The sequence below is a fragment of the Miniopterus natalensis genome, chromosome 2 (assembly GCF_054644295.1).
Source record: "Miniopterus natalensis isolate mMinNat1 chromosome 2, mMinNat1.hap1, whole genome shotgun sequence".
NCBI lineage: Eukaryota > Metazoa > Chordata > Mammalia > Chiroptera > Miniopteridae > Miniopterus > Miniopterus natalensis.
This window is the reverse complement of record NC_142082.1, coordinates 126,392,624-126,417,884: the sequence shown is the minus strand read 5'-3', so window position 1 is coordinate 126,417,884 and position 25,261 is coordinate 126,392,624. Positions and strand designations below refer to the sequence as shown.

General features: G+C 41.3%; 1 protein-coding gene across 2 annotated transcripts in view; it reads left to right on the top strand.

Annotated features, from left to right (window-relative positions):
* Positions 1-25,043, top strand: part of LGR5 (leucine rich repeat containing G protein-coupled receptor 5) — a 135,378-nt gene extending 110,335 nt beyond the window's left edge. For both annotated transcript variants that reach the window (XM_087814536.1, XM_087814537.1), the window contains 5 exons: positions 17,305-17,376; positions 18,155-18,280; positions 19,549-19,694; positions 21,252-21,335; positions 22,301-25,043. In XM_087814536.1, the coding sequence (XP_087670662.1) occupies positions 17,305-17,376; positions 18,155-18,280; positions 19,549-19,694; positions 21,252-21,335; positions 22,301-23,385 (1,513 nt within the window). In that variant the 3' untranslated portion in view covers positions 23,386-25,043. The remainder of the gene's footprint in view (positions 1-17,304; positions 17,377-18,154; positions 18,281-19,548; positions 19,695-21,251; positions 21,336-22,300) is intronic.
* Positions 25,044-25,261: the final 218 nt, after the last annotated feature.

Genomic DNA, 25,261 nt, shown 5'->3' with positions numbered 1-25,261 from the left:
CTGTGCCCTACTCAGGGCCACTCTGCATGAACTGCAAAGCAATCTGCAGATGGCTGCTACTTGTGCTGGGCTTGGAGGTGCCTAGGAGTGGCCAAGCTGCAAACCAAGGCCAGATGCTGCTAGTGCTGGACCAGGGGTCACTTAGCCAGAGGTACAGGCACATGGAGGCCAGATGCTGCTTGTTTGAGAGATTTTAGTAAAGTCCGAAGCATGAGACAAGAGAGCCCATTTGTGTGGAAAAGCCACTAAAAATGTCTTGTGAGGGCCCACCAGTTGGGTGGGACAAGGTCTCCGATAATCACCAGGGAAGGTGAACATTGTGAGCCAGGCTGATGGAGACTCGGATATGGTACCCACCTGCCAGCTCCTGGGGTGGAGGGGGTCTCAGAAAGGAACAATCGCCTCTGTCAGCACTTTTGTCTGGCAGGAAGCTGGACCCCTCCCCCCTCCCCCCAGCCTTTGCCCTGATGCTGGACAATTCGTTTCCTCCCTGTAAGTTCTTAGTTTCTTTCAAACTGCTGCACCAGCACTGGAGCACAGAAGGAGCGAGTCAGAGTAAGTCTGTGTACAAACCCTTTAGGAGGAACTGCCTGGGACTTCAGCAGTCCTCTCATTCAGCCACAATCCCCACTGGTTTTCACGGCCAGAAGTTATAGGGACTTCTCTTCAGGGCTCTGGAACCCTGGCCTGGGGGGCCTGGTGTGGTTCTGGGACCCCTCACTCCTCAGGGGGTACCTCCACAGGAGAGATATCCCTACCGATTTTAAACCACCATACGTGGGTGTGGGACCAGCCTGTTCCACAGCTCTGCCCCTCCTACCATCTCAATGTGGCTTCTTCTTTAAATCCTTAGTTGTAGGATTTCCATTCAGCTCAGTTTCAGGCAGTTCTGAATGATGGTTGTTCTGTAGTTTAATTGTAATTTTGATATGGTTATGGGAGTATTCAAGAATCACATTTACCAACACCACCATCTTGACCAGAAGTCTTAACAGCTCTTCAAAGTGTGTCTTAAAATGTTTAAGAATCACCAGGAGGTGACTTTAAAATATGCAGATTCCAGGTCCTCAACAGCCTCATGAGTTAGAATCTCTGGAGTGGGGCCTGAAAATCTACATTTTAATAAGTAGCTAAGGTTTGAGCACAACTGTCCTCAGAATGCTTCTGTTGTTCAAACAACTAAGACATATAAATATTAAATTCCATTTTATAATTGAAAGCCCCCTGTATTAACCATAAATGGGGGGAAAAACTTAGTAACATTTTCTTTTTTGGTGACAGTTGTAACGTTTCCATCCTGAAACTGGATGTTAGTGTAATTTTGATGAATGATGACCATATGCAATGTTTAAACTATGGTATATTGTTAAAAACCTTTTATTTCTTAAAGTTTTTCTTAATACTTAAGAGACTATACCCTCATAAAATAAAACCATTCCTCAAAACATTTTAAATCCACCTTTAAGAATCTCCTCCCAAAAGTTTACTTTAAAAATCATCTTGATCTTAATTTAATTGTGTTGCCGCAGTTTCCTCATGTGTAATAATAAAACAAACATCATGGGCTTATTGTAAGCATTATGATATATTACATGGTCATTATTATCTGAGAGCCTGACAGACACTAAATAAATGGGAGTTGTTATTATTATTATCATTACGGAACTGAGTAGTTGATTTGTGCAGAAGCAAAAGATGGTTCTATTGGTGATCTTTTATAATTAAAATGGGCATGACAATAAATTTTGAGTAAGATAGCTATTAAAAGTGACATTTTAAACCTCTTCTCCAGCCCCCAAAGATTTGGTTTTTCTCCAAGTTTCCTGACCTTCATGAAGTCAGCTTCTGGCTGGAGGTGACTTTAAGACTTTCTATATAGCCTGGCCGGGTGTGGCTCAGTGGCTGAGCGTCGACCTAAGATCCAGGTGATCGGGGTTCAATTCCCAGTCAGGGCACATGCCCGGGTTGCTGGCTCAATCAATGACTTTCTCATCATTGATGTTTCTATCTTTCTCTCTCCCTCTCCTTTCCTCTCTCTGAAATCAACAAAGATATATTTAAAAAAAAAAAAAAGACTTTCTATATAAAGTGGCATGTGCAGGAGCACTTTACATATAAGACATGCCATTGGCAGCTGGTAGTTTGTGACATATGAATATAGTGTATGTGGTGAATCTGTTCCTGAAAAGTTGGCTTACATCAATTTATGTAAATTGAGTGTTTTAAACAAAAAAGACAAGTTTTCCTTTAGAGAAATGTTATCATTAATTTATTTATTTATTTACTTTTGGTCTATTATTTTTATACTAATTCTAGCTATTTTTATGTCTACTTAAAAATAACCAAAATTCTCATTAACTTATCTACTTATAAACCTTTAATGCTGATGACTGTATCCAAATATCATTGCAATTGTTGTCCAGTATTTTAGTTCTACTTATTGTTTCCATAAACTGACTCACTGTATTGTTTTATGCAATCATTATTTGCATAAAATATTTATGCAGATATTTAATAATGTATTTAGCATTGTTTTGGTTTATTAATTAAATAATTTATTTCTAAAATGTAAAAGAGACCACCACCCCATTTATCATCTTATCCAACTGTTCATTAATTTGGGTCTGCAAAGGCTGTATATATTCTATCTACTAAATAACGCTAAGGAGAGGGCTACCAAAGGGCAAGTCATAGTTCATCTTGATTTTTTTTCTTTCCTGCTTTTTCAGAAAATCTACAAATATTTCAACTTGCCATTATTCATTCTCAGTGGGTCAGTTTGCTGTAGGTGCAAGCATTGGATGAGTAATAAATAGGAATGTCACTTCCCTAGAAAAACTCAGAGCCAAAGTGCTCACTTTTGATTAATACAGGTGAAGGTGACAGTTGGCATCTGCAGTCTTGTAGGTTAATTTTCTTCTCAGTGGGATACAACCAGATCACAAAGAATCATTCCACTGAGTTCTTTGGATCTCAGGGAGAAAATGAGTCTCATGTCAGAAAACTTTCATGCAACTAGATCACGCTATGTTAGGCAAGTCTGCACAGAGACCGAGGGTCAGGGAAGTTTCATCCATCTCTAACTATCTCTGACTCAGTGATAGGAGCATGGCTATCACAGCCTAAGGCAGGTTCTTTTTTCTCATCTTGTTTTGTCTTGTTTTTCCCTTCCTCTCTCTCTGTTTTTCCCTTCGTGCTCATTTCCTTCTTCACTATAAGTTAATGTCTCTAATATTAGGAACTTATTTGGTCAGTGACCAACAGGAACTCAAAAGGTTATTTCTATGACCTATTGACCTTCTAGTCATGTTTTTAAATATGTTTTTATTGATTTTAGAGAGAGAGGAAAAGAGAGATAGAAACATTGATGAGAGAGAAACATCGATTGGCTGCCTCCTGCACACCCCCTACTGGGGATCAAGCCCATAACCTGGGCATGTGCCCTGACTGGGAATCAAACTGGTGACCTCTTGGTGCATGGGATGATTCTCAACCAACTGAGCCACACCGGCGGGCTATGACCTATTGTTTAAAACGAGACCTGCTTGGAGCAATTTCTAATTCTCTTGATAAAGTGGGTGGAGTTGAGGGTGTTATAATTCAGATGTATCGATTTGGGAAGGGATCGTCAGCTACATTCAGGATAGTTTATGCTTAAAGATCCATGGTCATCTCACCATGTCCCACATTGAACCTCCTTTTTATTGTCATTTTATTCCTAAGCCAGCATGTTTTCTCCTTCTACCGTACCACTTACAGGTAGCTCCATATCTACCACTATTACATATTTTTGTAATAAATAATTTTATATTATAGATAATATGCTATCTATATAATATAAATTTTTCTTCTAGTCATATAATATTGGAAGCTGGATATCAGTAAATATTTTCTATTATGATAATCCTCAAACATATATAAAAATAATGAAGGTAATATCATGAACACCATATCAGGAACTATGATACTTCATGTACTCTTGTATCTTCATGAGCCCCAGAATTATGACTAGCACAAAGCAGGTACTTTATACAAGTTTGCTCATCAAGGTGATTGCCTATGTGTCAAGTTTATTGCCTCCTTCAAAAATAAGAAACAACTTTGTATAATTTCTCTACTTAGAGCCCCTCTTCTGCACCCCCCCTTTTTTGTTCAAAATGAACTTGTTGCAGATCTGTGGCTATAGAAAATTAACTTTTTAAAAAAGAGGACTATTTGGGCATCTTTTGTAGTTTTCTAAAGAAGTTATACTTGTTGAATAGAGAGGGACTTATAACAGGCTTTTTCCTTTATTTAAAAAACATGTGTTTTATGTCAGTTTGAGATCATGGCTGTTTGAAGGTACTTGACCCTAGGGATTAAATGCCTCTAAAAGAGGGAGGGAGATACATGCATCAAGACCAAATTAGCCCAGCCGGGTGTGGCTCAGCGGTTGAGCATCAACCTATGATCCAGGAGATCACAGTTCAATTCCCTGTCAGGGCACATGCCCGGGTTGAGGGCTTGATCACCATTAGGGGGCACACAGGAGGCAGCCGATCAATGACTCTCTAATCACTGATGTTTCTCTCTTTCTCTCTCCCCCTCTCCCTTCCTCTCTCTGAAATCAATAAAGACATATTTAACAACAACAACAACAAAAGACCAAGTTAAATGCAATGAAACCTGGAAGTATGTTTTATATTTAGAACTTAAAAAAAAAAAAAAGTTTTTTCATATGAAAGTTCCAGGGTATGTTGTTTTTTTCCAGGAATTAAAAAAAGGGTTGTTATCTGCTATGCTTTTACTAAATCACTATCACATTGGTTCCCACAAAGGACTTGGGGAAGGAGGAGGCAGCTGATTATGGGCCTCTCTAGGGTAACAACCTGCTGTCTCCTGACCTGTGCATCTAAGACCTAGAAGGTCTCTGGAGAAAATCAGTCTGGGTGGCAAAGGCCTATCCTAACACTCACTGCGTTATCTGGAAATCACTTTCCTTGAGATTGAGCATAAACAGACAACCCAACCAGAAGACCTTCTTCTTCCTGTTTTGAATGTACTGACTGTTGCCCCAACAAATTTCTGATAGTGAGTGAAGGGGCCAAATCACCTTTAACTATGGGGGGAAATGTAGTACCTAGAGCTCAGAGTTCAATTCTAAAATCACTTCATTTTGCTTCAGACCAGTGAGGGGCATATAAAACTACCAACATTTAGCAAAGAGGAAACTCTACACCAATCATAGGATTTTGAGCAAATATAATCCCTACAGGATGTCGGACTCTCTAACAAAGGATAAAGTGGAGATTTGGAGAAATAAGTGACTAACTCGGCTGAGGTCATGCAGGTACTTGCTGACAGTAGATCTTTAGAAGCGGTTTCCTGCCTCCTACAGGACAGGATCCAGGAGTCAGTAACAGGAAGAAAATACGACAAAGTGATGGGCACATACCTGATCCTAAGTACCACGAAAACCAAGGTGAAGGGCCGCACCGTTAGGGTAAGGCCCTGCCCCTCCCCTGACTCCAATAACTGCAGTCCTTTCCCAACCCAGGGAGCTCAGCCATCAGGGCAGACGACCAAAGAGCCTGCCAGTGTCCCAGCCAGCCTAGAGTCCAGGATGACCATCCCCCCAGCCAGCCTGGGGTCCAGGATGACCATCCCCCCAGCCAGCCTGGAGTCCAGGACTCCCTCCCCCAACCCCACCCTCCAGCATGGCCCTGAGGGCTCCCCCTTCACCCACAGGAGCAGCAGCAGCAATGGTGGTGTAGCCCCAGAAAGAACCAACAATGAAAACTCCCTCAACTCTGGTCAGCCTGATGGTGAAACCCCAGCCTCTCCCTCTGGCCACAGCCAGGGCGGGCAGGGAACGGCCAGGAGGGTATCCAGCGCCCTACTAAAACTCATACTGTGGGCTGTCCACTAACAAGCAGCATCTCAAAAGGACAAGAGTCAAGCCAATATAATTTTTTAAATTGTGGACGGCCAAAGCAGGGCCACTGTCAAAGACTCTGAGGGAGGTCAAGCTACACTCCCTGCATTTTAAATGCTGGACTTGAAGGTGCTGAGCTCCAGGTGTGGGAGATGAGCCAGAGGCTGGATACAAACAGCTGTGGGTGAGAGCGGTGCCAGAAATACACACTGTGCGAGGATCCCTGCGTGAGAGGACTTGGTCCACTGGGTGATGGAGGTGTGCAAACTGTCACAGCAGTCTCTGCACGGGATTCACATCAGGAGGGTATCCAGCATCTCCGTGGCTTTCAGAAGCACCTTATCCAAAATACCTGCTGAGCTTGGAGGATGGCCTGGAGCCCCCTGGCAGTCAAGAGGAGAGGCCGCCCTCGCTGCGGGTCCACCCCTCAGCTCCCACCTGAGGGAGAGACTGGCCTGTTTTTCCTGGAGCCCTTCTCCCCTCCCCCGCTCATCTTTTCTTCCATGTCTGTGTGGGTTCTTAGTAAAGTCGTTATTCCAAATTTCGTAATAAACTCTATTTTGGTCATCTCTGCAGAGAACCGGGGCTGTGCTTCCTCCAGTTTGAGAAGCGTGTAGATGTAGTACTTGGACTTTATTACGGGAACTCCCAACAGCAATGAATGGGAGGGAAAAGGCCAGCGCCCAGCTTGCTGCGGGTTCCAGACACCAGGGCTCAGCCGAGGGCGGAGCAGCGGAGGTCTCCATCCTCACGCAGCTGATGGCCTGAGCGCGCTGTGGCATCATCAGGAGTCTTTTTTCCAGACCTCCTGGCTTTGCTTGCTTCCCTCTGTGCTGGTGTCCTTCTCAGGTGGGCTTTCCCTTTGTATTTGCCAGACTTTCAAAGTACTGGACGAAGAGTTCTCCAGGCAGAGGGAACAGCCAAGGTAAAGGCAAGCGCTCAAGTGGGAAAGAACTTGGCGTTTTTCAAGGTGGCCAAAGCTTAGTGAGCTAGAGTAAGGATGGCAGGAGGTGTGGCTGCCGAGGAAGGGCAGAGCCTGTGGGCCATGGGAAAGTGTGGATTTTATTCTGAGAACAATGACCAACCCGTGAAGGGTTGGCTTTAAGCGAGGAAATAGCATGATCTGATTTATGTCTTAAAGCTAGTCAGCATTTTTATCTATTTCTACATATTACAAGATTCACCAGGCAGGGCAGGTTTTCTTATGCCTTAGAACCAATGAAGAATATGAGTTAGAAACTGCATTTGTTTTCCCCACTTTAATCCCTACCACACCAGTCCCCTGACCACGTGGGAACGCAAATTAAAACACTGTTAAAAGGGAAAGCTCTGCCTGCCGCTGTGGAGCTGACTCTGGCTCTTACAGCACTGATTAGCAGACCTTGACCTTCCCACTGAGGAACCTGCGGTGCTCCTTTCATTTATCTGGTCCTCCTTCCCTGTGATCCCAGCAGCATATGGCTAGCCCTGTGTGTGACTCTCATCACTTTGTATTGTCATTAAGTGGTTCCCTTCCCCTCTTTGCCCTGTTCCATTCCTGAGTTCTTGGGGGCTGGGAACTATCTCACTCACCTTTGTATTTCCAGTCATGACCACAGAGCCAGGTGCAGAGCAGGTGCTCATTTTTCTATATAGTGAATTGTCCCAAATCAGGACACACTGGAGTGTCAAAGGGATTGTGATTAATGTTTAGACTGGGACAATAGTGTAAAGTTGGACTGGGATTAAACTGGGATGTATGGTAACCTCCATAGTCATTGTAATGAACAAAAAAATTGTGAACTCTTCAACTCTGGAGATCTTCTAGAAGGCGTTAATACTCCATTGCCTGAGTTGGTTTAGACTAACAGTTCCCAAAGCATGGGAGACAGAATAGCATAGAAATGTTTGTAAGTAGCAGGGCTTTAAGACTACATAATATAGATTCACACTTTCATAATATAATTCCCTTTTTAATTCTACTTTAGCATTTTTTTAATATGCTTTTATTGATTTTAGAGAAAGGCAGGGAGAGAGAGAAAGAGAAACATCAATGATGAGAGTCATTGATCGGCTGCTTCCTGCATGCCTTGCACTGGGGATGGAGCCCCAAACCCAGGCATGTGCCCTGACAGGGAATTGAACCACGAGCTCCTGGTTCATAGGTCAATGCTCAACCACTGAGCCACACCGGCCAGGCAGCATTTTTAATTATTACAAAAAGAAACTCACAGTATGATGCGAGGTTATCTTTAACCCCCTCAAACTCCTGCTAATCTTTCCTTTTAAATAAAAAATGAACCTCAGGATCAGAACCTTTGAGTAAGAAATAGCATTTGGCTGGAATTTAATATTACTATGTTAATTATATTTATTTTATGCTTTCCTTTTCTTCATGGCTAATTATGATCATTTTCCAGGTAGGACTGGGATATAACATTTCATTTTTAATTAAGCTTTTGAAGTGGGGAAAAAAAGAAAAGATTTAAAATATATATATATGATAAAGGTCATACACAGATTTTGGCAAAAAAAAGCACAAAGTTCATGTACAAGTGACTGGAGTTTAGGAAACTAGATCAGGTGATTCCAAGCCTATCTTGAGGGTTCACATTGTTTTGAAAATATTCATATAAATTAATTTAAAGTAATTTATAAAAATAAATAGTCATATATATTACTTTTATTTATTTGTGCAATCTTTTTCTCATTATAAAAATTGTAAATGCTTACTGTAGGAATATAACCCTGGAAAATACATAGCAGCATAAAGATATTTAAAAAATAAAAAATACAGAATAACACAATTCAGGGGAAAACACATTTAAAATGTGAGCTTTTTTTCTTATTTTATATTTTTAGAAATATAATTTTGAATCTCAAAGTGTTACTATATATGTAACTCTGAACCTACATAAAAGAAATAAAAGGGATATGGTTTTGTTTATTAAAAATAAGTAACAATAAATGAGTTTAAGTATCAAACCTTCCCTTGTGTACTTTAATTTACTCAGAATTTATATACATGTAATATTTAGCCCCATACTCATCCAGTAATTCCACACACATCTTTACTAAATAAAATTTCATTCAATTTCAATCAGTTATAATGAGATGAGTGAAGCTTCCTTTTGGAAATTGTGCATTTAAACCCCTGCTTCTCTTACTTGCCAGACACACGCACTTTCCAGCTCTTTGCAGACTTACCTTTCTGCTACGGAAGAATCAAAGCAGCACAGTGAGCTGTGTTCTAACTTTCCATGAGAGCAAACAGCCTTGGCTCTGTTGCCCTACCGAGCCAGCAGGTGGAGGGAGATAATTATCTACTTGTAAAAATAGTCCAGGTGTTGAAAATATCTATTTACATTTTTTTCCGAAGCAGAACGTCAGCATAGTATAACATTATTACCTTAATCACAAACTGGCAAGATGATTAGAAAGCAACAACTACAATACCAGCAACTATAGCAACCACTCCACACCAAGATAATAACCCACTGTCCCACTGACAGCTTCCTCTCCCTCCCTAAGGATTTCTCCAGTCAGGAGAATGACTACACCATCGCTTAATTTTGTTGGTACAAGGGGAGAGATGTAGGAATTATACGATCTTATTAGAACACTTTGTCAGGAAACATAATGAAGCTAAGGGGATAACCCATGATCTTGAAACCAAGTCCTGTCCATTCCAACCAGCCGCACTCAACCTGAATTCCAATTTAAAAGTCTACGAAGACTAGAATTCCATGAAGTTGGCTGTGTTCTCTGTGCCTTAAACAAGTGTTTGCTTCCTAGAAAACCTTTTAATATTGTTGAATTAGTATTACAGTTAGTATTAGCTCTATAGTCTCACTGAGGAAACAGGCTCAGAAATGTTAAGGTGCCAAGTTCACACAGTGGTGACATGTCTGAGGCCACTGCTTCAGTGCTTTTCTCCTGCAGAATGGAAAAGAGTGATATGGCTTCAGAAAGGGCTTCATATATGGAAAAGGGAAAGTCCAATAGTGCAGATTCAGATTCCTTTTTTTAGAATAAATATCTTTATTTTTTTTATTACAGTTTACCTTCAATATTATTTTGTATTAGTTTCAGGTGAACAGCGAAAGGGTCAGACAATAACACTTTACAAAGTCTTCCCCCAATGTTTCCTGTACCCACCTGGCACCATATATAGTTACTACAATATTATTAACTATATTTCTTATGCTGTGCTTTATATCCCCATGACTATTTGTAACTACCAATTTGTACTTCTTAATCCCTTCACCTTTTTCACCCAGTCCCTCAACGCCCTCCCCTCTGGCAACCATCAGTCTGTTCTCTGTGCTTATGAGTCTGTTTGAATTGTTTGTTCATTTATTTTGTTCTTTAGATTCCACACATAAGTGAAATCATTTGGCATTTATCTTTTTCTGACTGACTTATTCCACTTAGCATAATAGGTCCATCCATGCTGCTGCAAATGGAGAATTTCATTCTTTTTTGTGGCCGAGTAATATTCTATTGTATATATGTACCACCACCTTTTACCCACTTGTCTATTGATGGGCACTTAGGTGACTTCCATATCTTGGCTATTGTAAATAATGCTGCAATGAACATAGGGGAGCATATATTCTTTCTAAATAGTGTTTTGGAGTTCTTTGGATGTATTCCCAGAAGTGGAATTTCTGGGTCATAATGAAGTTTCATCTTTAATTTTTTGAGGACTCTCCATACTGTTTTCCATAGTGGCTGCAGCAATCTGCCTTCTCACTAACCATAGATGAGGGTTCCCTTTTCTCAAAATCCTCACCAACACTTGTCATTTATGGATTTATTGATGATAGACATTCTGACAGATGTGAGGTGATATCTCATTGTGGTTTTAATATGCATTTTTCTGATGATTAAAGATATTGAGCATTTTTTCATTTGTCTATTGGCCATCTATATGTCCTCTTTGGAGAAGTATCTATTCGGGTCATCTGGTATTTTTTAATTGGATTGTTTGGTTTTGTTGGTGTTGAGTTGTATGAGTTCTGTATAAATTTTGGATAGTAATCCCTTGTCAGATGTACCTTTGGTGAAAAATGTTCCCCCATTCAGTGGATTTTCTTTTGTTCACTTTTTTTTTTAATTATAATCAGGGGATATGTTTTTATTGATTTTAGAGTGAGAAGAAGGGAAAGCGGGAGAGAGAGAGAAACATCGATGTGAGAGAGAAACATCAATCAGTTGCCTCCGAATGTGCCTCAACTGGGAATTGAAACTTGCAACCAGGGTATGTGCCCTGACCAGGAATTGAACCCAAGACCATTCAGCACACGGGACAACACTCCAACGAACTGAGCCACACCTGCCAGGGCAGTGGGTTGTCTTTGCATTTTGTTGATGGTTCCCTTTGCTGTGCAAACACTTTTTAGGGTTTCAGTCAAGATGACGGTGGAGGGAATGTCTAATACACTCAATAAAATGTTTGATAGCTGAAAAAACACTTTTTAGCATGATGTAGTCCCATTTGTCTATTTTTTCTTTTGTTTCCCTTGTCCAAGGACATATATCAGGAAAAAAATGTTACTAAGAGAAATGTCAGAAGTTTTGTTGCCGATGTTTTCTTCTAGTTTTATGGTTTTGAGTCTTATGTTTAAGCCTTTAATCCGTTTTAGTTTATTCTTGTGTATGGTATAAGAAGGTGGTCTACTTTCATTTGTTTTCATGTATCTGTCCGATTTTCCCAACATCACTTAGTGAATCTTCACCCCACTGTATTTTCTTGCCTCCTTTATCAAATATTAATTGGCCATATAGGCATAGGTTATTTCTGGGCTCTCTATTCTCTTCCATTGATGTATGTGTCTGTTTTTATGCCAGTACCATGGTGTTTTGATTATCATAGCCTTGTAGTATAGTTTGATATCAGGTAGTGTGATGCCTCCAATTTTGTTGTTCTTTGTCAAGATTGCTGTGGCTATTCAGAGTCTTTTGTGGTTCAATATAAATTTTTTGACTTTTTGTTCTGTGAATACCCCATTGATATCTTGATAGGAATTGCATTGAATCTATAGATTGCTTTGGGTAGTATGGACATTTTAGTGATGTTAATTCTTCCTATTGTATATGCTTACATTTATTTGTATCTTCTTCAATTTATTTCTTCAGTATCTTATAATTTTCTGAGTATAGGTCTTTTACCTCCTTGTTTAAATTTGTTTCTAGGTATTTTTTTATGCATTTGTAAATGGGATTGTTTTCTGTTTCCCCTCCTGATTGTTCCTTATGGGTGTATAAAAATGCAACTGATAGCTGCATATTTATTTTGAATCCTGCTACTTTACTGAATTTCTTTAGTTCTAGTAGTTTTTTTGGTGGAATGTTTAGGGTTTTCTATATACAGTATCATGTCATCTGCAAAAAAATGACAGCTTTACTTCTTTTCCAATTTAGATGCCTTTTGTTTCTTCTTGTCTGATTGCTGTGGCCAGGGCTTTCAGTACTAGTTGAATAAGAGTGGTGAATGTAGACACCCCTGTCTTATTCCTGATCTTAAAGGGAACTCTTTTCGTTTTACCACATTGAGTATGATGTTGGCTGTGGTTTTTGTCATATATGGCCCTTATTATATTGCGGTCAGTTCCTTTTATTCCCACTTGCTGTGAGTTTTTATCATAAATGGGTGCTGGAATTTATCCAATGTTTTTCTGCATCTGTTGATATGATCATGTGATTTTTATACATCATTTTCTTTATGTGGTGTATCACATTAATTGATTTGCAGATATTGTACCAACCTTGCATCCCAGGAATAAATTCCACTTGATCATGGTGTATGATCTTTTTAATGTATTGCTGGATTCAGTTTGCTAATATTTTGTTGAAGATTTTTGCATCTATGCTCATTAGGGATATTGGCCTATAATTTTCTTTATTTGTACTGCCTTAATCTGGTTTTGGAATTAGGATAATGCTGGTCTTGTAAAATGAGCTTGTGAATCTTCCCTCCTTTGAATTTTTTGGAATAGTTTGAGAAGGATGGGTGATAGTTCTTACTTAAATATTTTATGAAATTTACCTGTGAAGCCATCCACCCCAGGACTTTTGTTTACTGGGAGTTTTTTTTAATTAACTGCTTCCATTTATTTGTTGTAATCAGTCTGTTCAGATTTTCTGTTTCTTCTTGATTCAGTTTGGAAGAGTGTATATTTCTAGGAATTTATCCATTTCTTCCAGGTTGTCCAATTTGTTGGCACATAGTTATTCATAACATTTTCTTATAATCCTTTGTATGTTTTGGTGTCAGTTGTTGCTTCTCTTCTTCTGATTCTATTTATTTGGGTCCCCTTTTTTTCTTGATGAGTCTGGTTAAATGTCTATCAATCTTGTTTATCTTTTCAAAGAGCCAGCTTTTGGTTTCATTGATTCTTTGTTTTGTTTTTTTAGACTTTGATTTGTTTATTTCTCCTCTGATCTTTATTGTTTCCTTCTTTCTACTCACTTTGGGTTTTGTTTGTTTTTCTTTTTCTAGTTCCTTTAAGTCAGGGGTGGGGAACCTTTTTTCTGCCAAGGGCCATTTGGATATTTATAACACCATTCACGAGCCATACAAAATTATCGACTTAAAAATTAGCTATGAAAAAAGCTCTTAGATCTATTGAATTTTGAGTCCTGCCTGCAGTCGCCTTGACAAGGCCAAACCAAATAATTTCACAGGCCGTATGTGGCTTGCAGGCCAGACGTTTCCCACCCCTGCTTTAGGTGTAAGGTTAGATTGTGTATTTGAGATTTTTCTTGCTTCTTAGGGTAGGCCTGTAATGCTATGAGTTTCCCTTTTAAGATTGCTTTCACTATGTCCAATAGACTTTGGGTTGTTGAGTTTTTATTTCTCAAGGTACTTTTTTATTTCTTCTTTGATCTCATTGTTAATCCATTCATTTTTCAGTAACGTTATTTAGCCTTCATATTGTATGTTTTTCTGTTTTTTTCTTGTGATTGATTTCTAGTTTCATACCATTGTGGTCAGAGAAGATGCTTGACATGATTTCAATCTTAAATTTGTTGAGACTTATTTTGTGTCCTAACATGTGGTCTAGCCTAGAAAATGTTCCATGTGGACTTGAAAAGAATGTATATTCTGTTGCTTTGGGGCAAAATACTCTGAAGATGTAAATTAAATCTGTCTGATCTCGTGTGTCATTTAAGGCCACTGTTTCCTTGTTGATTTTCTGTCTGGAAGATCTATCCATTAATGTCAATGAGGTGTTAAAATCTCCTACTATGACTGTGTTACTGTCTCTCTCTCCCTTTATGTTCACAAAGTTTTGCTTTATATATTTAGCTGCTCCTATGTTGAGGGTATAAATGTTTACATAAGGGTATAAGAGTGTCCTCATGTTGCATTGATCACTTTATCACTAAATAATGTCCGTCTTTGTCTCTTTGTTTTAAAGTTTATTTTGTCTTATATAAGTATTGCTATCCCAGCTTTTCTTTACATTTCCAATGCATGAAACATTTTTCCATCTCTTTACCTTCAGTCTGTGTCTTTTGTTCTAAGATGAGTCTCTTTAGACAGCATATATATGGGTCTTATTTTCTTGATATTCAGTCCTTTGATTTACATGTAAAGTGATTATTGATAGGAACCTTTTTTTGCCATTTTATTCCTTATAATTATGTTTCTCTTTTTTTCCTTTCTTCTTCTGAGTTTCTAAAAGTTCTTGTAATACTGGTTTGGTGATAATGAACTCCTTTAGCTTTTTCTTTTCTGGGAAGCTCCTTATTTCTCCTTCAATTTTAAATTATAGCCTCTGGGTAGACTGGTCTCGGTGGGAAATTTTCAGTCATTATTTCTTCAAATGGGTTTCAGTCCCTTGCTTTCTCTCTATGATGCGGATGTTGTTGTACTTGATGTTGTCCCAGCGGTCCCTTAAACTATCCTCAATTTTTAAAATTATTTTTCCTATTTTGCTGCTCTGATTGGGTGTTTTCTGCTACCTTGTCTTCAAATTCCTCATTGGATCTTCTGCTTCATCTAACCTCATGTTGATTCTTTCTAGTGTATTCTTCATTTCAAACATTGTATTCTTCATTTCTGACTGGTTCTGGTTTATGGTTTCTTTGTCTTTTCTGTTGTTGTTGTTAATCCTCACTCGAGGATATTTTTTCCACTGATTTTTTGAGAGAGTGGAAGGGAGGGAGGGGGAGAGACAGAGAGAAACACTGATATGACAGAGACACATCGATCAATTGCCTCCCACAGGTGCCCCGACCGGGGCCAGGGAACAAATATGCAACCCAGGCATGTGCCCTTGACTGGAAATCTAATCCACGACCCTTGGGGATACTCTACCACTGAGCAACACTGGCCAGAACTCTATGTCCTTTTTGATGCTTACTGTCTCTTTAAGTTCTCACTGAACTCATCCGTTCTTCCCCTGAGTTCCCTGAGCATCCTTATAACCACTGCTTTGAGTTCTGTATCTGGTAGCTTGCTTGCCTCCATTTTATTTAGTTATTTTTCTGGGGATTTCTCCTGTTCTTTCACATGGGGCATGTTTCTTTGTCTTCCCGTTTGGACTGCCTCTCTGTATTTGTTTCTGTGTGTTGGGTAGAATTGCTATGTCTCCCAGTCTTGGGGTGGTGGTCTTATGTAATAGGTGCCTTGTGGGGCTCAGTGCACAGTCTCCTTGCCCACCTGCACTAGGTGCTCTAGGAATGTCCCTTGTGTAATTTATGTGAGCCCTCCTATTGTAGTTAAGTCTTGATTGCTGTTGGCCCATTCGTGGGTGGGGTTGTTGACCCTCAGGCTGGCTGACTATGAGGATTGACTCTGACAAGCTGGTGTGAGGGGCCTGACCCCATGAACGGGAATTCATTCCAGCAGGGTCTGGTGCCTGCCAAGATCTCCCTGTGGATGTGCCGCTTGTGGAGCTAATTGAGTTGTGCTCTGATGTGGTCTGAAGCCCTCCACCAGGTGTGCTGGTTCTGGAGCTTCTTGGGAGGGATTCTGGTGCAGGTCAATGTCAGGTGCTGCCTGTAATGGGCCCTGGGCTGTCTGTTTGGAGCTACGAGGTGATCCACAGTTTATGGCTGCCTCTGCGGGGCCTGGGTGTGAATGGGAGGGGCCAAGGTGAACACCAAGGCTGGCTTCTACCAGCACTGAGCCTAGGGGCAGGTCTCAGAATTCTGAGGTCCACCTCTACCTGTGAGGCGCAGTCACTGAAAGAGCCCCTGGTGGTATGTGAGTTGTGTGAAGTACGTCTTCAGTGAGTCACCAGGTAGGGGTGAATGTTCACCAGGCTGATAAAGGTTCACACTTAGCACCAGGGCTGGGTGTGAGGGCCACTCAGCAAAAGCTTCAGGGTATACCAACTCTAGCTGCCACCTGCCAGGGGCTTGTGGACCCTTGTGGTGGGCTAGGGCCTCAGGGAGTTGTCAGGGTGAGACCAGCAGACTCTCAGTCGCTGCCCATGGGAGCAGGGCCAGCCCTTTTCACTTCTCTGCCCTTCCTTCCAGTCTTGATGTGGACTCTTCTGTAAATCCTTGGTTATAAGACTTCTCTTCAGCTAATCTTCAGTTGGTTACTCAGGCTGACTGTTCTATAATTTAGTTGTAATTTCAGTTTGGTCCCTGGAGGAGGTCCTGGGATCTTGGATCTCTGATAACTTTCAATTTATTCAAATGTCTACACTTCCATTACCTTTTTTAGTTAGGCATTTTTAAAAATACAAATTTTCACTTCATTGCTCCTTTTTTAAAATGTGGAAGTCCTTATGCCTGTGAAATTATCTACATTTCATTATATAAATATATATGTCTGTGGAGGGGAGGGGTTAGGGAATTTCGTTTCTCCATAAATTGTAGATTTTCTTTGTTATCAAAGGATTTTATTTCCAAGATATGCTAACCCCCTTTTTTATTCCTTTCCCAGTTAAGGATTTAAATCCATGTCTCCTTTACTGGGAATTTTTTTTGAAAGAATCTCTGTTTCTATTAAGGCCTGGCATACACTGGCAATGTAGACAAATTCTTGTTGAACTTCATTACATACCCAGGGACATTTTATAACTTAAAATGTACTTGCTTGTCAGATGAAGAACCTCTGTCTCTTCCCACTCTCCTACACCCACTCATCTTAGAAATGCCTTAATAAAATTTTACAACCATGTTAAAGTCAACATTTTAGCAAGAAGAGAGTAAAAACTAAAATATCCACCTGAATAATTTTCCTTGATTAATTTTAACAACGTTGCTTTAAAGTTCTCTCTTTAATCATTTGATAGTCTTAATATCTTTATCTGAAGGGTGTTTTAATAAGTTAATTGTTCCTGCCCTGAATGAAAATTAATTTTTGTTAGAAGAATAAACATATATGTTAATACTTCACACGGTTATTTTTTTTATGTAATCCTCTCACTTTTTCTTTTAAATAGGAATTTAGCTTGGAACAAAATTGCCATTATTCACCCCAATGCATTTTCTACTTTGCCATCTCTAAGAAAGCTGTGAGTATTTTATTACTTGTTTATGGCAGGCATCTTAATAATTGGGGGCCGTCTAAGTCCGCAGTGTAGAGATTGCCCAGCCCTCGGTGTCCTCGACACCAGAGCCGTGTAAGAGCAGAGAGGAGCCCCCTCCCCGTCCCAGGCCACGTGGGTCATTATGTGGATAACTGAAGATCTGGGTGACAGTTGGTTCTCATTATTGAGGTGAAGTTTTCCATTTTTGCTGAGCAATCAGGTGGAACGGAATGAGAACTGTCAATTCAGTTCTAAAGGGCTTTCATTTTATAGTTGGCCATCTTGACTAATAGAAAAGCTTTCTGTCCCTTTCTCTCCCTCCCTTTCCGCCTCTTGCTCTTTCCTCTACCTCCCTTGTCTAACAGAAAAAGAAGGGATCGGTCAGACAGAAGTTAAGGGGGAAAGGAGGGGAATCAGCCCCCAACATTTTCCCCCTCACCCTTAACTTATCCAGGCAGCATCGCTTTTCAAATTAGATGCAGCACCTGCCACTTCATTCTTGATATCCCTCCTCTAGCAAAAGTAAGCTTGAATATAGAAATTCCAATTTGGATGCGATAACAACATTTCCCCCCTGCAATTCTGATTGTAAAAAGAAAAGGTAGCAGGAGCTAAAACCAAAATGGTTACTTTTACTGTTACAAGCGAGGACTCTGCCTAGAAGTTTTTATGGAACAGCATAAAAATCTTTAAGTTGCTTTTTTAACATAAACATTTTATGCTAACACGGACTAAAAGCCAATTGTTGTTTGATGTTTTGCAGGGACCTATCGTCCAACCGCCTGTCGTCTTTTCCTGTAACTGGGTTACATGGTTTAACTCACTTAAAATTAACAGGAAATCATGCCTTACAGAGCTTGATATCATCTGAAAACTTTCCAGAACTCAAGTGAGTTTGTCATTAAAACTAATAAGATACATTTGTGGTCATGTGAAATAACAGACATGTTATAGTGGTTTTCAAAATTTATGAGGTCATGGGACTCTTTCAAATTGTATTTCATGCCCTCAAGTCCCCTGCCCCTGGGGCACTGTTAGGACAAGTCCCGAGGTGGGAGAAAGGGTCTTCCTGACCACATTTCCTTTTCTCAAAGATGCCTCCCGGAATCACTGAGTTCATGGAAGGAGTTTGAAAACCATTGATCCATGGGATCTAAACTAGGACATGTAATTAAATAACATTCTAACATTATTGTACTCTGTTTATATTTTTATTTCATCTGGCTTGTGTATGTATTCTAATAAAACATACAAAATTAATATTTGCTTGAGGAAGTAATGCTCTTTAAAACCCGTTACGCTTATTATCAAAAAGGAAGTCCCTTGAAAGATTATATAGATGTGTGTACTTTTTTAATCAAAGTACTTTTTACATACTTTTATTTTTTTATTATTATTCTTTTTAATCCTTACCCGAGGATATTTTTTCCATTACTTTTTCAGAGAGTTGGGAGGGGGAGAGAGAGAAACATCGACGTGAGAGAAACACATGGATTGGTTGCCTCCCGCATGTGCCCCCAACTAGGGATCGAGCCAGCAACTGAGGCATGTGCCCCTGGGAGGAACTGAACCCAGGGCCCTTCAGTCCACAGGTCGATGCTCTAACCCCTGAGCCAAACCTGCTAGGGCACTTTTTATATACTTTTAAAACCATAACACCAAAAGAGAGTTTGGAAATTAGAAGAGGGAAAAAAATCTGAAAATACCCCCTAACCAACTTTTTATGTTATTTCCTTCCAGACTTTGTTTCCAATGCATTTTTAATTGTTAGAATCATAGAACAGATGCTAATTTTTATGTTTTCCTCACTTAACATTTTGTCATATCATAAGCACCTTTTAGTGGTGCTAACAATTTTCCTAGCAGTCATTTTTTGGTCTTTTTAGTATGAAAGTTTTCAAACACAAAAGTAGAGAAAATAATTAGTAGCATTTGTAGCATTTCATAGCAATAATTAGCAATTAGTAGCATTTCATAGCACTAATTTTTAATAACGCCATTATTATTATAAATATCACTGTGATAAACATCTTTGTGCACATAGTTAATATTTTAGATTATTTATTAAGGCCGAAACCCAAGACCAGAGTTATTGAGTGAAAGCAGATGAAGACGTATTTAACAGTTTACTTTTTCTTTGGACTTATTCCTTTAAAGGGTTATAGAAATGCCTTACGCTTACCAGTGCTGTGCATTTGGAGTGTGCGAGAACGTCTATAAAATTTCCAATCAATGGAATAAAGGTGACAACAGCAGTACAGACGATCTTCCTAAGAAAGACGCTGGATTGTTTCAAGTTCAAGGTAAGACCAGCCGTCCCGGTGATGAAATTGTGTCTGGAAGGGTCTTGAAAACTCATCAGACAGGTCATCTGAACTCCAGACACTTCCCTATGTAACCACCCCAACAAGTTGGGAGTCTGTCCCACTTTCTAAAAACTCCCAGAGAAAGAGAAATCTCCTTAGGCATTCATTCTAAAACTTCATCTTCTCTGTAAGTGCATTGTTAATTCGTATGTTTATTAGATCTTCCTTAGCATATATTGTATAAATATGGAGTAATTATTAATATTGATATCGATAAACTTTGAAAAGGGCCTCATCTCTGGGGTTACTTTTCTCAAACATGCTTCTGGGTTCTTTTCTCCAGAAAATAGAATCCGTTTCCATTCTTATGTGGAGAATATAGGCAGTTTAGATGCTTCCATATTTCAGCAAAAGGGCTTAAGAATCCAACCTCTTATCTAACTAATTCCAAAACATTCTCCCCTCCTACGCTCACAGGGGTATCTGTCAGGAAGGTGAAATGAGATAATGTCTGTGAAGCACTTGGCTTTCCTTAAAGTGAGACCTTACTTATGTAGACAACAATGCACCTCAAACCACACCTGTGGTAATGAGGAGGCACTCTGGGCAGCCCCGATTTTCCTTCCCCAGCCAACTTTGCATGTTTGCACAGAGTCTAAACAGACTGGCTTTTCTTCCTTTGGACCTGAATGATTTGTTGATTCCCAAGCAAGTATGATTCAGTCTGTCTGCACATAACGTTCACATTTCTTCCTGCACACACATCAGTTTGAGGAGCTGACATTTTGACCCTCTGCTTTTTTGTTTTAGGCCACAGCATGTGCCTTGCACTTGTTCTTGCTTTAGTTTATGCTCTTAAAACCTAAGGTAGAACAATTAGAGTGCCTACTCTGTGCCAGGCACTGTTCTGGGCCTAGAGGTACACAGTGAACTAGAGACACAAGGTTCTTCATGGAGTTTATTTTCAAGGACAGTGATTCTCAACCCTGGGCCTAGAATCACATGGTAGCTTTAAAAGAATACTCATGCCTAAGCCCCGCAGCAGATCAATTAAATCAGCATCTATGGGAAAGTGTGTTAGATCACAAAACTTCTCTTTACTAACCCAAGCACTATCAGAGAACACAGCCCCGAACATTTGCACTGGAGCTATCTATGTAAGTGTTAGAAAATTGGCTAAAATGGTTCTTCCACTGGAGAGGCCCACAGCCTCTCTCTAATTTAGGTCATTGCAATTTGGGGCCATCATGAGCTCCAGGGAACAGGAACAGAATGAGAGAGCTTGAATGTTATGACCAGGAGTCCAAGGTTATTTTCCTTTCCTCTTAGTTTTCCTGGAATACTATATCATATCGTGGCTTGAGTAGAACATCCAAAGGCAACTTTATAGTAGTTTGCAAGAAAGCCAGAGCCCAGAAAAGGGCAGGATGTCCGACCTTCCATTTCCTTCGTGACACTTCATGCTCAAGGGTAATCCAGGAACCTCCTCCCTGGTATTTGGTCCCCTGAAAAGAGAGACAGAACTAATCATTCCAGGACTTCTCATTCCTACAGATGAGCGTGATCTTGAAGATTTCCTGCTTGACTTTGAGGAAGACCTGAAAGCCCTTCATTCGGTGCAATGCTCGCCTTCCCCAGGTGAGAAAGACACCAGAACTGCCTCGGCGGCAATTCCCACCATTGGCTCAGCTACACTTCAAAGCAAAATCTGGGCCACCTTTGTGGCTCCTCCATATCCCCCCCCCATGGGATTGGAGTTGGTCTCCATTCACAAATAAGATTTTGGGGGCAGACTTTTGATTCAGGTTAATGGAAACTGTAGCTAGAAGCATATGTAACTTTTACAAACGATATTAGCAATTTAGCCTGAACTAGTATGCAACAGTCTTGCTTCCTGTAATCACTGATTTTTTGAAAGTGATTTCTTTTAAGTCTTCCCTAAATAGCTATTTGGTTAAAACAAATAACAGTTTATATATATAAGTAAAAAGTATCTGTATACGTGGACTTCATAAATTGTCCCATTCCCAGAAACAGGGTGGGCCAGTTGGAAAACAAAGACAGCTGGGGAGGTTAACGTTTTCTTTTCAACAATTAGAATGTCCCTTGCTCTCAAACATAAAATGCCATTCTAAACCTAAAACACGATTTTCAAGAAACATGCCTTCAGACTACCCATACTTCCTCTTCTAATGTTATTGTTAGGAGGTATTTCCGTAGGATTCTCCTTCTCTGCTTACAGAATAAAAAAATTTAAAAAAAAACAAAACCATAATGAAAAGCCCAGGAGACCTGGCTGTTTGCCTGGGCCCAGCGCCGCTGTGTTCAGGGGCCCTAACGACGTGGTCTGAGTCGCCCCGCCGCATGTCTCTGTGGAGAGCTTGGAGGCGCGAGCGCCTGGTGTGCCGACCGCAGCAGGGCGCAGAGGCGGCCGTGACCGCGGCTGCAGACAGCGCATGGAGCGCGCCACAGGGAAACAGTGTTGCTGTGGCTATTACGGGCCACTCTCTCTCGGTGTCCCCGTAAGAGAAACAAAGAGGTAACTTGGCAAAAGCCTAAGCCGTCATTTGATACCCGGTCTTTTTTCTTGCTTGGACCTCTAGGCCCCTTCAAACTCTGCGAATACCTGCTGGGGAGCTGGCTGATCAGAATTGGCGTGTGGACCATCGCCGTCCTGGCCCTCACCTGTAACGCCCTGGTGGCCTGCGCCGTGTTCCGAGCCCCGCTGGGCGTGTCCCCCATCAAGCTGCTGATCGGGCTCCTGGCGGCGGCGAACCTGCTGACCGGGGCGGCGAGCGCGGCGCTGGCGGGCGTGGACGCGCTCACCTTCGGCCGCTTCGCGCGGCACGGCGCGTGGTGGGAGCAGGGGCCGGGCTGCCAGGTCGTGGGCTTCCTGTCCATTTTTGCCTCGGAGTCGTCCGTTTTCCTGCTGACTCTGGCGGCCCTGGAGCGCGGCTGCTCGGGGAAGCGCCGGGGGAAGCCGCACGCGAGAGCGGCCCCGGCGGGGCTGAGGGCCGCCCTGGCGCTGGGCGGCGCGCTCGCGCTCGCCGTGGCCGCGGTGCCGCTGCTGGGCGGCCGCGAGTACAGCGCCTCGCCGCTCTGCCTGCCGCTGCCCGCCGGGGAGCCGGGCGCCGCCGGCTACGCGGTGGCCCTGGTGCTGCTCAACGCGCTGTGCTTCCTCGCCATGACCGTCGCCTACACGCAGCTCTACTGCGGCGCGGACAGGCCGGGCGCCGAGGCCGCCTGGGACTGCGCCATGGTGCGCCACGTGGCCCTGCTGCTCTTCACCGACTGCGCGCTCTACTGCCCCGTGGCCTTCCTGGCCTTCGCCTCCCTGCTGAACCTCACCTTCGTCAGCCCCGAGGTCACCAAGTTCATCCTCCTGGTGGCCGGCCCGCTGCCCGCCTGTCTCAACCCCCTCCTGTACATTCTCTTCAACCCCCACTTCAAGGAGGACCTGGGGGGGCTGGGGAAGCCTGCGCCGCGCTGGGCCCGGCCGAGGCGCCCGAGCCTGCTGTCGGTGAGCTCGGACGACGCGGAGAAGCGCTCCTGCGACTCCACGCAGGCCCTGGTGCCCGCCGCGGGCGCCCGCAGAGCGCACGGCCCGCCCGCGGGCGGGGCCCCCGCAGCGCGCGCGGCCGCCGAGGGCTGTCATCTCTCGTCCGTGGCGTTTGTGCCGTGTCTCTAAGAGGGAGAGCGGTTTCCAAAATGGGGAACCCCAAAATGTGAGGTTGAGTATTATCTGAGCAGCGGCTGGAAAGAGCTGAGTGGAAACTTGATTTTTTTTTTTTTTAAATCTCTCTGTGAAAAAGCTGAAAACCTATTGAGACTGGAGAGTGAAAAGTAAGTCTAGATGCTGCTCTGTGTCACCTGTTCAGCAACGAGCTAGATCAGTCGTGCTACTTCGGTAAGCCCATCTTAAAAAAAAAAAAAAAAAGGCAGATTGAAATGTTCAAAAAAGATTCTCCATGATTCCAACGGAATTATTTTTCAACGCACCAGTCTAAAGAGGGGGACCCTTACTCACAAAAAGGGGTTTTAAACCCCCCAAACGCCTTACAAGCTAAAAGGTGGTTGGAGATATTAGGAAAATAAGGGTTTTAAATGGCCCTTACTTCGGTGGTTTACTTGTTCCAACAGGTAAAGGTTGTAGCCAATAGGATTTCACTTTAATGACCAGCGACCACATGGAGATGTTTTAGTGCTACTCTGCCTTTCCTCAGAAAGGATCCTTCCATGTCTCTCTCTCTCTCTCTCACACACAGACACACACACACACACACTCACACACACACCATGAATGGCTACTATAAGGCTTTATTAACTCACATTCATGTCATTTTTTTGAAACGCCGGATTTTATTTATCAGCTCTAGGTGGTTCCATCCTCGGTGGAATAAAACTGCTTACAAATATTTGGAAAGGAAAATGAACTTAAGTCCTTAAATTGCCACAAAGGCAGTCCCTCTGCAGGTGAGGTTTGCCTTGTCGCATTCATTTTTAACTCCTTGGTGCCCAAGACTCAGAAGAAAAGTCCGTTGCCGGCAATGGACGTACCTAGTAAAGATGGGAAGCAACCTGGGAATTTTTTTTTTTCTTTCTCCTGGATGAGTGCACATCTTTCACAGGAGGTTTTATCAATTGATTCAGACTGAGGTACATCTTAAGGTAAATGGTCAAATGCAGGCATGACATAAATTAAATCCACCGACTTAACTTCCCACACTTGTATCTCTAGTAGCTCTAGGAATGATGTCTGAAATCACTTTGGACTCAACAGAGACTTGGTAACATATTATCCTGTTTATTTAGCGTGGTTTTAGCTGTGTTGTCTTTGGATCAACCCATTTGATGTCCGGAACATGACTTCTCTGGTTATTCCATATTTAAAATGTGTTAGGTATTTTAAGAGGCAAAATTATTAAATACTAAAGGTCAAAGGATTAATTCGTAACTTTATTATAATACATTAGCTTCAATACATCCAAACCAAAAGACTGTTAGGTTGATTTATTTTTATATAAGCATGTTTATTTTGATCAGATGTTTTAACTTGGAATTGAAAAAAAAAATACATTTATAAGATGTTTTATAAGATGTGTAAATAATAGAACTGTATTTATTACTACAGTAAAGATTCAGTAATACAAAGAACCATGATAATAAACCATGTACAGTGGCATATTCTTCCATATATATTGGGTTTCTCTGCCGATTTTCTTTAAATTCAGTAACTGTATATAATATATGTAAATGTATAGTACTTGTAAATAGATTCCAAACTTACTTTTCTATTGGGTATAAAATTAAGAAACTTGTAATAAAATATGTGACTATAAAACAAAATATTTTTAAATCTTTTATTGAGCCTATAGGCAAATATATGGTCTCCTAAGTGTTTTTTATTTTTGATGTGTAAATACATTTGCTAAGTATTTACACTTCAATATGTTAGATATTTTGGACTTCCTTAAGAAGTAAATCTTTCACAAGAACAAAACAAAATACCTTTACCAAACCCTGGACGGTTTTAACTGTGGCTGATAAGCCATTTTGTCGTGACA